The sequence below is a fragment of the Vanessa atalanta genome, chromosome 15 (assembly GCF_905147765.1).
Source record: "Vanessa atalanta chromosome 15, ilVanAtal1.2, whole genome shotgun sequence".
In the NCBI taxonomy this organism is placed as follows: domain Eukaryota; kingdom Metazoa; phylum Arthropoda; class Insecta; order Lepidoptera; family Nymphalidae; genus Vanessa; species Vanessa atalanta.
Window position 1 is genome coordinate 12,454,322 of NC_061885.1, and position 14,110 is coordinate 12,468,431.

General features: G+C 42.5%; 1 protein-coding gene across 3 annotated transcripts; it reads right to left on the reverse strand.

Moving 5' to 3' along the window:
* Positions 1 to 6,874: 6,874 nt before the first annotated feature.
* Positions 6,875 to 13,716, reverse strand: LOC125069103 (cohesin subunit SA-1). 3 transcript variants are annotated; one of them, XM_047678468.1, is made up of 14 exons: positions 12,990 to 13,715; positions 12,326 to 12,496; positions 11,499 to 11,703; positions 11,190 to 11,415; positions 10,981 to 11,104; positions 10,730 to 10,908; positions 10,644 to 10,655; positions 10,184 to 10,460; positions 9,933 to 10,091; positions 9,181 to 9,865; positions 7,799 to 7,929; positions 7,368 to 7,727; positions 7,149 to 7,284; positions 6,875 to 7,065 (listed from the first exon to the last, which is right to left on the reverse strand). In XM_047678468.1, exons 1-14 carry the CDS (start codon positions 13,470 to 13,472, stop codon positions 7,004 to 7,006), a joined length of 3,210 nt encoding a protein of 1,069 aa, XP_047534424.1. In that variant the 5' UTR covers positions 13,473 to 13,715; the 3' UTR covers positions 6,875 to 7,003. The 3 variants fall into 3 exon arrangements, with proteins under 3 accessions (XP_047534424.1, XP_047534423.1, XP_047534425.1); XM_047678467.1 differs by having other exon boundaries at positions 10,184 to 10,655; XM_047678469.1 differs by lacking the exon at positions 7,368 to 7,727 and having other exon boundaries at positions 7,149 to 7,161; positions 7,805 to 7,929; positions 10,184 to 10,655; positions 12,990 to 13,716.
* Between the last annotated feature and the right edge of the window lie 394 nt (positions 13,717 to 14,110).

A 14,110-nucleotide genomic window follows, 5' to 3' on the forward strand; every position in this document is an offset into this window, starting at 1 on the left:
TTTTTTTTTTTTTAACCATTTTCCGTGTACAATGAAAATTATATTTTAGTTATTTGAAACAGCCTGGAGGCGATCATTTCATTCCCAAGGTGTGCAGTCAACTAAAAAGTCATTAGTGCTGTAATATCCTTTAGCACACAAACGCTCTTTAAATTTAGTAAAGTACATTTTCTGAGTGCTATCGTAGTTCTTTCAGCAATTATTACTTTCAGCAGTTAGAACTTCAGCAGCTTCAAAGAAATATAAAAAGTTTTACTGGTTTTCTTGCTTATGTTTTATTTAATAATGTTATTATTATTATATACGTGGTGTTGAACAGAAAGTAGTTTGTCGCATCGTAATGAAAATATGAGTATCTTGTTACAATTAGCTTATTTAATGTTCACTAAACAGACCAGGACTACAGACTGGCCTAGAATACCGGTGACGGCGATAGGATGCTCTGCTACGCGTCGTAGCGGCGCGCGCGCAGTGGGCGGTGCCTCACGCCCCGCCTCGCCCCGCCTCACACCCCACCACAGCGCTATTTACTTTACAATACAATACACAAATACGATGATTTATTTTAACCCTGATATATATTCTGGTAAAGGCCACTTCACACATTATTACCTGTACACGATATCTTATTTCAACTTAAATATCGAGTATTTTAAACAATTTGCACTTTTAAGCTAATGTACAAGTATTTTATGTAATGTTCGCAAAAATATAATTCAAACTTACTGCTGCACCTCCACAATTCTCACAATCCCTAATTACATATAGTCAACAAAAAATGATAAACAAAGTTGTGTAATTGTTGGTGACTGTCTGAAGAAAAACAAATTATTGCCAAAAAATTTAATAAAAAATTAAAATTGCATAATGATAGTTTTAAAATATTAACAATATGAAATATCTTGCATAACACTTATAAAATAGTTAAAAGTCATCGCTTGAGGAATACCCAGCTTGAACGACACGACGGCCAGCGCGACATTTTCCTCCGTTTTTCACATCGCGGGCGCGACGTGCGTCATGGGGCTGGCGATCTGTAGCTAATACCTAATGGGTAGTGCCTTAGGGTTGTCACAAGTTATTACTTTAAAAAGTTATAATATATTTATAATACGTATAAGATAAACTTATAAAAATAGCTTATCACGGCCAATCGGCTTTTAACATCACACGATCTAGATACGAATTGTAGTCCTGCAGAACAGTAATCGTCTGTTTAATTTAATTTACGTAGAGCCTATTCCAATGGAAGTTGGGAAAATAATAATCAAACCTTAGATTTGCGTATTACATGCGATTTGCTAATAACTCAGTTATATTGTGCACTACTAAAAGCTTATGATTAATATATCTTTATTTATAATACATCGCTATTGCACTAAACCAATTATTTCCACTTTAATTTTACTTCCAAAATTCCCATAAAAGTTTCTTCGACATTTAAAACGTCATTTTATCACAAATCCATACTGAATATCATAGATTAATCAAGCTCAATGATGTCGCGTCAACTTGCTGTCAAATATTGTTTATTTGGCTTTTTTTCCTGTTATGGTTGGAGTAGAGTATAGGCAGTCTGGCACATGGGTCACTGATGTTAATAGGTCACAGGTCATAGTCAATGATACTATAAAATATAATAATCATACCTCATTTCACCAATGACCGACTGACCTTGGGAACTAAGGTGATATTTCCCTTGTGCCTGTAGTTACACTGAATCACTTATGATTCAAACACAACAATAAATAAATATTGGTACTTGGCGGTACAACACATGAAGAGTGGGTGGCTACCAAGATCGGCTTGCACAATATAAAGTTTTTATTCCTGTTATCGATGTCGGTGTAACATTGCATTGATTGCTTGGATAAATTTAATAATTTATAAAATCCCACCGACCGATCATACAAATTCACACACTCGTTCGCCATAAAATATCAAACTTTCCCATATTTATGCGACACATAAGTAGCTTGTATAGTGTAAATATAAATTGTATTATAATATTTATTGGCCTGGCGGGTGTCAATCCTGCGTAGAGCGCGGCGAGCTGACAAGACGTGGTCCAACGTCAGCGGGGAAATATCTACGTGTGGAGGTAGGCGACGGAGCGATCTATGACACGACGATCTGTTGCATTCTGTATCGTTTTACCTTTTAACATTCATCAATGCAGTTTAATGAAAATAAACCTAGCTATGTGTACCTACAAGGTGACGTGGAAATTATTTATTACATATTAAGGAATTTAAATTTTATTTTTCTTTTAAATACTTATATCACGAGTTTTGTAGATATCAACGAACTACTTTTCCTTTTACTTTTTCTTACTTTTAAATGGGGAAGCATTAGAAAATAAGTACGCCAGATTCTAGATACACCAGAAGTTCTTGTTATTGGGTATTATAGATTCTAAGCTCCAATCAAGTCCCCATATTAAGATTGGCGTCTAGCCTCAACTAAGCAGCCATCGCGGCAAAAAAAATACACTGATGTTGATAACGCTCGCTTAGTGAATTTTAGTTATTTCCTCAGTAGGTACCTATATATAAATAATCTCTTATGGAATTCTACTTTATTATATTACCACCATTTTATTATTGCAGACTAAGACTATTCGTACAATCTATAACCTGGTCCCAAAGTTATGTTAAAAAATATAATTTGTAAACAGTAGGTAATAAGACTTAACAATGAAAAAAATCTTGTTTGTAATCTTACAAAGACTTAATATGTACCTTGACTTGTTTTTGAGATGGACCGAAATTTATTATAAGTATATCCGGTTCAACTTTGACATTCGGCAGAAATTCAGTTGAAATGCCGAACATTCGGTGCATAGGTAAAAAAGTAAAATAAAATATCTACTTGCGCTGTTTTGACTTAAATTAATGAATCATGGTCGTTTATTTTAGTAGAATCAAGTAGGCCTTAACTTACAATGTGGTAAACATTGAATTTAATTATGATAATTAAATAATTTTATTGAATTTCACTTCTCCATACAAACTCTATCTAACTAAATCTAACAATTTTGAGTAATTTTGAGAAAAACGTTAATCTAAAAAAAAAATTTTTTTTGATATTTTCGTTTTTCTCAAAATTACTCAAAATTGAACATTTGAACTCTACAGTTAGTGTCAAGGAGGCTATCAATATTTTTTCAAATAACCCTGTATTATATGTAATACTTATATCGGAGCAGAAGATAATTTAATTTTTATCACATTGTAAGTTTAGTTAAGGTTTACTAATTCTTGAACCGAAGTTCTCAAACTTTGTATAAAGTTTAATTCTGTAGTAGCTGGTGGGTTATCTCGTACTCCTGCATGAGTTGCAGAAAGATCAGACTTCCTGTCTCTACGACGCATTCATCCCTCAGGATATTTACCACTTGGTCAGTTTCGGTTGTGGTTTCCAAGGCAGCGAATCGTTTACGTGTAGGTACCTAACTGATGTCTTATCATACGCTTTTAAGCAAAAAGTTTCATTTAAATCGGTTTAATAGTTTTATTTTCGATAAACTGACAAACCTTAGTATGTTGTTGTTGTTGTATTCCTGTTTGAATGGCAATGAATCAACGTAACTACAGGCACAAGTTGTGCCGCACAAGGAACAGCACATCTTAGTTACCAAGGCTGATGGCGCATTGGCGATGTGAGGAATGGTCAATGGTCGGTTGGGAGTGGTGACTACCAACCATTATTTACTATTTGCTCGTCCACATCCCTATCAAATAAAATAAGAATAACAAAACATTTCCTAAACAAACCTTAACCATATTAAACATAAGTATATACACTTATATCATCATTAGCCATACCAGCTGAACCCGCGGAATTCAGTTTATTGCGAAAATCCTTCCAATCTGCCATTTCAATATTTAATGATTACTATTTTCCTTTAGTCCTTTATGTATTAGGTATACCTACGAGTAGATGTATTTATTCAAGCTTATTAATCAAGATTATTAATTCAAGCTTGCTCCGGAGGTAACTCGTAATTTAAGTAAAATCGATTCAATGTAAGTATTAACCGTGAAAAGACCACAAACGGCCATCCAAAAAAAAAAATGTTTTGGTAACTTGAAAATAGATATTAATTTAAAAAGAGAAAGATTCGATTGTTCAATTCAAACAGACAGACAAACAAAAATACAAATGGTTGTTTTGCTAACTCGCACTCAGCTGTTTGAACTTAAAAAGTTCGAGTTACTTACACATACATAGATTAATCATTTGTATACAGTATAATTTATAATAGTATTCTTAAGATTATAATAATCTAACCGCCTTTTTCCCTTTCTGTAAGAGTACCTACACATTAAACGATTACAATAGTGCTAATAAGTCATTTTTAATATTTATAATTTTAAATACAATGAAGAATTTGTCAGGGACCAGACAAGTTAAGCCAGCGCACAGGCAAGTCTACAAAGCCGAATGCTCAAAATAAAAATTTTAATAAAATAAATAAGCAATTTCAAGCAAAAATCAAATATAAATCATTTAAAATAGTCAGGCTAAGGACATGACTGAAATATATCTGCCAAACAAAGGGTCAGGATAGGTTACGTAATCTCTACATCGTATAAAACATAGTCGCTTCCCGTCGTGTGTACTTCCTACCGACTACGTCCTGAGCCGATATGCGATCTCATAGGAGACATCCTCAGGACGAAAGTCACTCTCGAGCCCAAAAGGGTTCACCTTAAGACAGAGTTTTAACACTCGCCCCATCGTTCGGTGACGCTGTAAAGGCCAGTAGGGCCAACAGCACTACTCAATCAAGATACAAAAAAAGTCGTGTGTACACGTAGATCTTTCAAAGTACGCGACGGATTTCAACGCGGTTTTAATCAATGAACAGAGTGTGATTCAAGAGGAGGGTTTACATATGTCTACTTCATGGTTTTTCTCTTCATTACTGAATTTCAACTTTCATCTCCAGATCAAAATCAATAATTTTTATTTTTATGTTTGTATATGGACCCTTATTAAGCCGGTACAGATGGCTATTAATAAACAACGCTTTAAAACTTAAATTATCTAGAAGTAATCGTGTCGGATAGTAGCTAAACCCAGTCAAAGTTCTAAAGCCACGCAGAATATTCTTAATATGATTAGCGCACTATGGGCACGCAGTGGGACTTTGTATGAAATTAATTAAGCAGAGGAGCGTCGACAAACATTTCTGTTCAATAATTATACGATTAGCAAATCTTTGCCCAAAGCAAGCCAACTTTTGTGAAGCTCTGTAAAGATCTCATAGTATAACTTGAAAACCATTTTATTCATAAATTAAATTATGTCAACCCTTGTAGATTTTTGTTGTTGTATTTAAATTATATTTTATGTTTTGTTTAATTATCTATAGTTTATTTTTTTTTAATTTTTATTAAAGATATAATTAGGTTAGTATAGTCTTATCTTAAGGTCAATGTTGTTTACACCTGTAATGATTTATTCACCTAGATTTAATACCCTGTATCTACTGCTAAGTGAATGTGCTAGTGATAAGTCGATAGTGTAACTATTTCCAATAAATAAATAAATAAATAAATAAATAAATAAATAAAAGGGGAAAATAGTATTAGCGGATGTCTAGATATGTGTATTAGACAGTATCGTATGTGTTAAACTTCTAGAATTATTTCGTGTGTATGACTTTAAATGTTTTTACTCCCTCCACTTATTATTTATTTATTATTATTCTAATCAGAATCACCAATCGTTCAATTAAAAATAAGCGGTGTAAACTTTTTTTATTACCTGTTGTTAATAAGCTAATTATAAATATTATTTCTTTTTACAATAACAAAGGAGTAGATAAATAAAATATTCAATCTATAGTTTAATTTCCAACAAGTAATCGCCCGTAAGGAGCGCACCCTCGCAGCCAGCCAGAGGAGACTTCTCTCTAAGTTTAAATAAGTTCGATGAGGATTTTCAATCGCTGACCTGTCAACGAGCGATATATCTCAACTGGTATACTGGTAGGCTGTGCGATGCCATTCAAACAGTTTACATATATACTAAGCAAGAAAGAAAAAAAAACAATGTATTTATTAAATAGCTTTATTATAAAAATATATTATACGTAACTAAAATTTAACCATCAACGAGACAATCAGTGCTGTCAGGGACGGCTCCGCATCGAGAATAAACATTTCCTCACTTGTGTTAAATACGAAAAAATCAAATATCGACACATTATCACGAAGTCGATGACACGACAGTCGCAATGAACATTTACATTAACCGACTCAATAACAATACAAGACAGACGGCCGATTTTGATCGCGTGATTGCTGTTCCCGCACTCTCGAAGCGGACTCGGAATAGAAGTTTTACCGCCACGTTAGCTGCTGCACTACTACAATGGAACCGCTCGCTGTACCGGACGCGACGGTTCTGTTCAAAAAAGTAGTGCAGGTAATATTTTCAGGGTATGTGGATGTTTTTGCATCCAACATAACTTTTTATGGCCTGAAAAGATTTGGGTATCATTCGGACCCTTAGAACATAATCCCATGTGACACCGGTGTATTTTAATTGAATTTAAAAGATATATTTACAAATACATAAACAATATTCCAAGGCACTTACATATATAAACACAACAAATGTTATTAAAATTAAACACTTAATTTTATATAATGTTGTCCATAAAGTTAAGGTGTTCTTCATATTTAAAGATAAATAAAAAGGTGCCTCGTATTGTTATATGAAATTATGTATCAACAGACTCTAACGTAAGAGGAGACAACATTAAAAAAATAATCCATTCGTAGGCTGCACCATGTGCGGCCCAGCTTCGCAGTCTCGTGCAATACTGTGTTATAAATAGTTATTGGCACTTTAAATATATAGTATTGTCAATATCGATGCTTTATACAAATCCAGGAATCGAAGCGAGCAAGTTACAACGGAATAAATATCATCTTCGAGTGTCGTCTCGAAACCGGCCGACGGGGCACGGGCCGGGCGGCCGGAGGGCTCACACGGCCTCCGCGTCCGAGTCCGCGTTGTCGTCGCCCTCCTCCTCCTCGTTCTGTCCGCCTGCGCACAAACACACGCGGTTAGCGGGCGGGGGAGCGGGCGGGTGTGGGGGTGCGGGGGTGCGGGGGTGCGGGGTTGCTCACGGTTGCGGCGCGTGTAGTGGCGGCGCGCGGGCGGCGGCCGCTCGTCGGGCGCGTCGGTCAGCAGCGAGTTGCGGTAGGCCAGCAGCGGCGCCCACTCCTCGCCCCACTGCATCGTCGAGAAGCGAGACTCCGCGAACTGCGAGCGACACGAGAGCGGGGCTCGATTACGTCCGAAGTGTGAGCGTATGGCGGGGCGGGTCCGGCGGGGGGGGGGCGCACCTTGAGCACGGCGCGCTTGTCCTGGCGCAGCAGCTTGCCGGAGAACTCGGCGAGCGGCTCGAGGAACAGCAGGTGCCGCGGCGGGTCGAGCGCGGCGAAGGAGACGCCGGCGCGGTGCAGCGCGGTCAGCGCCTCGCGGTTCTTGACGGCGTCCAGCCCGAACATGACGGAGAAGCGCTTGGCCAGCTCCTTGAGCTCGAGGAACTCGGGCAGCTGGCGGTGCGGCGAGGCGTGGCGCTGCACCAGCTCGGCGTACAGCGCCTGCATGGCCAGCTCCATGGTCAGCGCGCAGCTCAGCTTGTTGATCTCGCGCGCCTTGCTCAGCGTGGCCTTGATGATGTCCCCGTAGTCGTTGTAGCACTGCGGACGCGAGGGTCATGGGTGGGACGGCCTGGCGGGGGGTGCGAGGGGGTCGCGGGCCCGACGCGTACCTTGATGTAGTGCTTGAAGACGTCGGCGGCTCGGCGAATGGGCGCCACGTTGTACACGATGAGCTTGCAGTACGCGGCGAGGAAGTTGCGTCGCTTGTGTAACTCCTCGATGCGTCTCTCGTCTTGACCGTCTGCAACGCATCTCCGATCTTTACGACCGCCGCCTTTCGTTACCGTCGCCGTGCCGTTCGCCGAAAACGTAACGCTCTGCGACGAAAATCTTTGAAAATCTTCGAGTTATAAAACGACTCGAAAACGATTCCAAAACGAAATCGATGGGGTCCTTTCGTAGCACCAGCGTTACGTTTCTACTAGACAGTTAGCTCAAGCGAAAAAAAGGCTACGATACGGCAGCTTCGATACCATCGAGCGGTTCCTAGACATCGAGCAGACGTCAGGTACGGGTAGTACTAGGGTGCGGTCAGCGGTCAGCGGTCAGCGACCAGTGTGGCGAGTTCTACGTGCGTCGTGTACAAGCAAGTCTCGCATGCGGCAAGCGGCTATCGTAGCATGCAGGGCGCGAGCGTTTCCCTTAGTAATGTCGCGGGCGCGGCGGCGGAGACAAAAATATGCATTATCGGAGCGGGCTCGGCATTACTAAGGCAAAGGGCGCGGGGGCTTACCGGGGTCGCGGCGCCGACGGCAGACATGCAAGCAGACACAGCGCGTTACGTATGTCTATCTCGTTTCGCTTCCGATCGATTATTTGTAACGAAATAATGCATATTTTTTCTCATCGTTACAGGTCCGATTCGTTTGCTCAGTATGGCGTTCGAGACGACGACTGTTTACTGACGCTTCGCACGAAAACGTCGATGTGTGAGGGTGACGCCCGGGTATCGCTCGTAATTTGTGCACGAGTGTGCGTGCGTTTATGTGTAAGCGTACACGCGAGCGTGTGCGTGCTGTGCGCGTCGCGTGTCGTGTGTGTGCGTGTGCGTGTGCGTGTGTAGGGACACGGGATCCGAGAGTATACTCGTATGTGTTTGTGTTCTGTAATGTCCGGTATAGAGTGCGTGTGGTCGATAAGGGTCGGTCTTAAATAATCTCTTGTACCGATCGCGGATTTAGCAAAAATATCATCCGGAACGCCATACTTGTCAAACTACAAATAAACGTAGACACCAGTGTCGCAACAATTACTTTTCAATCACCTATAATAATAAGTAATTAATATTCAAGTGATATATGGGACAAGCGAACTCGTTCGATGCATACATGTCTACGTGAATTTGTGAAAATCGTAGTTTTGCATCGAAAGGTCGTCACACCCTACACGATCACACCGTAGAGTATAAATCGACGAGTCGACAAGGAATCTCGAAAATCTCGAAGTAGGTAAATGAACAGAGACGAGACTACTCGAGCGTCGTCGTGGGTACCGTAGTTGTGGTGCACGAAGACGAACTCCTGCACGAAGTCGTTGAGCAGGTCGCACAGCGCGGCGTCGGCCTCCAGCGCCGGGCGGCGCGCGCCGGCCTGCTCGGCGAAGAAGATGAGCAGGTCGCAGATGCTGGTGTAGGCCTCCTCGCGCAGCTCGGCCGACAGCCCGCGCGCCACCACGTCGCGGCACAGCGCGCAGTAGGCCGCCAGGCGCTCGCGCAGCGGCCCGCCCTCGCCGCGCTCCTCCAGCTCGTGCAGCGACCACAGCACGGAGTAGAAGCAGGCGCGCACCGCGTACACCAGCGCCTGCGCCGGCATGCCCGACTCGTTGCCCCGCACGCACTTGGGCAGGTCCTCGAACAGCGAGTCCCAGATGTTGGTGTCGTTGAGGTTGTGGCACATGTACATGATGGACACCTTGCGCAGCGAGTTGATGACGTTGAACACCTCGTCGGCGTCGGGCGTCTCGCCGCCCTCGACGAGGCTGCGGTAGTCGTCGATGGCCTCCTTGTAGCGGTTGACGCACATGTCGGTGACGGTGGCGCGCGCCACGTTGCAGCGCGTGTACACGGCGTGCTGCTCGCCGCACAGCACCTCCAGCGTGCGCCCGCACGTCTCCAGCACCTCGGCCTCCGTCTGCACCTTCACGATCTCGCGGATCTTGTTCAGCAGCAGCGTCAGGTTCTGCGGGAGCGAGCGGTCAGCGGCGGCCGGCGGGCGGGCCGCGGGTTAGTTACGGTCGGGTACGTACGCCCTCCTGCCGCTGCGTGGTGTACAGCTCCAGGTCGAAGTACTGCGGGATGGCCACGAGGTTGGTGAGCTTCTCCGGGTCGGCGCCGAACTTGTCCAGCAGCGCCGGCAGCGTCACCATGAAGTGCGTCGTCATCTTGGCGCGGTCGTCGCTCACCATCTGTGAGACGCGTTCGCATCGTTAGTGTGCCGATCGTTCGCCTACGTCGAAAGCGGAATCCCTCATTCGCGTCACGGCGTCACGTCACGTACCTTGGCCTGCTCCTTCGACAGCATGTGGTGGTGCTTGCGCGAGGCCCCGCGGCCGACGGGCGGCTCGCCGGTGCTGGCCTGCCGCACGCAGCACACCATCAGCTCGATCAGCGACGACTCCTGCCTGTTGTCCAGCGCCTCCTCGCCGGCGCCCGCCTCCTCCAGCAGCAGGTCGGTCATGCACTCCCAGTCCTTCATCATGGGGTTGGACTCGATGAGCGAGTCGACGAGGTAGGCGCCGTGCTCGTGCAGCTCGGACTCGATGAAGAACTGCACGAGGTCGCGCACGAGCGGCGTGTTGGGCAGGCGCGCCTTGCCGCGGCGCGAGCGCGCGGGCGGCGGCGCCTCGTCGCAGCGGAACAGCCGCACGTTGAGGAACTCGCCCGCCGCCGCCGCCACGCCGCGCCACGACGAGTACACCAGCTCGTACACGTTCTCGCAGTCCTTGTCCGTCAGCACGTCGGGGTGCATCCTGGCGGCAGGGATTCGTTGGTCGCGCTTCGACTCACGCTCGTCCCACGCACGCTCGACTCTCCCCCTACTCACTTGAGGATGGCGATGACGAGTCGCACGGCGTGCACGGCGACCTCGGTCTCCTTGTCCAGCGACATGGACACGATGCGGTCCTTGAACTTGGACGTGAACAGCTCCAGCTTGCCCTTCAGCTCCTCGCACTCGTACAGCGGCTGCAGCGCTTGCAGACATCGCAGCCGGACTTCGCCGACCTGAGATGAACGTGTTATTTTTTAAATATCAAATCTAAGTTGTCGAGCTGTATGATGTTGTTGTTTTCTTACTTTGTCGTGAAGGGTCCATCCGATATATTTAAGATACAGATCGTCGAGAAAGTGTGCAGGGAACTTCTCCATCCAGATACCTATTTCCGACATCGTAATGGCTCTGATATCGGGCAGCGTATCTCTACAACAAACAGGAAACCAAATTAGTTGACAACATTCACATATAATTGCCATCGGATTCATATAAAATCTGAACAGATAAATACCTGTATCGGTGCACAAAGACGGACTTGAACATGTAGGAGAGCATGTTCTTGATCTCCTCCATGTTCTCCTCCAGCTCCTGGCGCTTGGCGACCAGCACCTCGAGGCGCTCGCTGGCGCGCTTGTCCCGCGCCTTGAGCCGCTCGGCCTCGTACTGGCGCAGGCAGTTGTCGCAGTTCACGCTCGTCAGCAGAGCCACGTCCACCAGCGCCGTCATCAGCTTCATCACTAGCGGACAACACGACTAGCTATATTGATTTCGATATAGACAGATTGACGGATCGATAGTGCAAAATAGTTTCAAAGATTACCAGCGAGTGTAGCTGTGTGCCTGAAAGCTCTCACTTGCGAATCTGAGAGGCCAGTGAGCAGGGAGATGATGTTGTCCATCAGGTACTGGTCGTAAATAATTGAGTACTGACACATTTTCACCAGTGTCTGTATAAACTCACAAAAGTTTGAGCGGAATTTCTTCCATGTCTGTCCTGTCATAATGAGAGGATATTCCCCACTTTCCTGTTGATAAAATATTTTATAAAATTTATTAGAATTTTTACCAGAAGATATGTTTATTTCCTAAAAAATATATTGACCCATCAATACACTTACTTATGAATAATTACATAATTGTAGAAAAATTGTTTTGAATAAAATTTACAACAATTACTTGTTGGTTTACTTGACATTGTCTCTAAATGTGCAACCTTTCACAAAATTTATTATATATTTTACTCATTAACCATTATTAAGAGTTTACATAACCTTATGATAGTGAGATTGATATGGCTCCAAAAGAAAAGATTTATCTTAACCAATATCATGAATTCTAATCCAAGGAAAACACTACAGAGCAAGAGCAGAGCATGTCATGTGCAATCTGTTTTAATAATAAGTGAGTGTACACTGTAAGTGTCGCTCATAGACAATGGCACCTAATATTAACACTGGGAAATAAAATGTTGTATCTCTTATGCTTATTCACACCAGACCATAAAAATTCTAAATATCATTGATTAGTTGTAGAATATGTGATGAATGTTTATTTAAGCCAATAAATTAATCACCATCACCACCATCTGTCAGATCTAAAAAGTTAATCAAAAGACTATATTTTAATACCATTATACAATGATAATACCTCATCAAATTCTTGTGTCATCTTCTTGATAATAAGTGTGTGGTCCATCTGTGCCATGTCGGGGGTGACCTTACCGCGGCAACCAGACGAGTTAATAAAGAACTGCATCAATTGCACCAGGGCACTCTCCCTGTTGCTCTTGTACTCTTCTATCCACATGTCTACCACTTGCTACAAACATTATATTCTATTAGATGGTTAGTTGAAAATATAATTCTAAATCAAAATTCATGTAAATGATTGTTCTTATGCATCATAATTATTTATCTGTAAAAATTATATGGTTTATTTTACCTATCTCATAATTAGTAACTCTTGTTTAACTACTTTCTTACCTTTTAGTTTAACAAAATATTATCGATGATACAATAATGATCCACAATGTTATATACATTTTATTTATTGAAAGTTTGCTTAATAAACAAATCAATTTAAAAAATAGGTTTTATTTAAAAAAGTGTTTCAACAAACTATGTAGTGAATTAGGAAATACACCAGTATGAAGTAGTACAGTTCTGGGTAAAATTCTCATAGAGACTTACTTACTTTGAGTGTTTTATGATATTATGACTGAATAGAATGAAGTGGTAGAATATTTATAAAAACATTTCTTGTTAGTAAGTGTGTGTGCGTTGTAAACTTAGTGATATGCAATATAACTTACATTTATCGCTGTTTTGTTAAAGCGAAGTATATTGTAGAGACTGTTTTCATCATCCCCCGGTAGTAGAACGGGTGGCGGCGAGTACGCTGGCGGAGGAGCAGCACCTCTTCCACGGCCTCGCCCTCTTCCGCCGCGCCCACGTCTTCGCAGAGGCGGGGGAGGAGGAGACTCTGCTAATCTGCCGACATACCCACCATCACCGCCTCGTCCTCTGCTTCGTGTTATTCGTTTTGTTGGGGCTGGTGATGGTGATCTCGTCTCTTCCTCGGTGTGATCTTCGCTTTCTTCTCTAGGGGCGGCTTCTGCTATGGTAGAATTAGCGACGGCCCCTACATTAAAGCCCGAATAATTCACATTGGGTGTTTCCGGTTCATGTACAGACTGTCCGCCATAGTCAGTCATAGGAGTTGCGGGAGTCATAGGGTTTACATACTCCGGTGGAGGATCATCCATCCGAATGCGTTTCCCGCCTCGTCGATGCATTTTGATATTTGTTTACTTACTATTTGGTCCTAGCATTAGGCATTTAAAACTTGGATTTAGATTTTCTCATTGAAAACATCACTATTTAACAATCTTTTAAAATAAGGAGCAAGTACGCAAGACTATATGGTATTGATCCACTTCTCCTATATCCCAAACTTGATCAATAAATGAAAACACAACGTCAAAACGCTAAGGACGCGAGGTAATACAGCTAAACAGAGAACGAAGTAAAAGATACGATTTCGCGCCGCTTATGACAGAGACGAAAATAAGTAGTGTCACAGAGACTATAATATAGTCAAATCAAATCCACAGATTCTATAGGTATTTGATAGGTATGGTAGATTAACATAACATTTGTTTTGGATTGTAAGTCACATCCACGGTTTAGCGTATAGAGAATAGTTTTAAATGCTACTTAATTTGCAGATGTATTCATATTAAAGTTTTTATATGAAAACAAGGTTTACATACATACACAAGTAATAAAATTATTTAATATCAGAACGTTACCGCTATTCTAACAGAGTATATTTGATGCACTTTATTTTGTTCGTATTTTTGGAATGGGGTCACTTGATTTTTTTAATGTAGCCGTGCATACAGATTTTTTTTACATATAGCAATAATGTTAC

Excerpts from the sequence above, each read along its gene's own strand:
- LOC125069103 (XM_047678467.1), bottom strand. The coding sequence starts at position 13,472 with ATGCATCGACGAGGCGGGAAACGCATTCGGATGGATGATCCTCCACCG. Across the intron at positions 11,105-11,189 it reads GTCTTTGTGCACCGATACAG|AGATACGCTGCCCGATATCA; the intron begins GTATTTATCTGT and ends TGTTTGTTGTAG. Across the intron at positions 10,656-10,729 it reads CTCGTCATCGCCATCCTCAA|GATGCACCCCGACGTGCTGA; the intron begins GTGAGTAGGGGG and ends CCCTGCCGCCAG.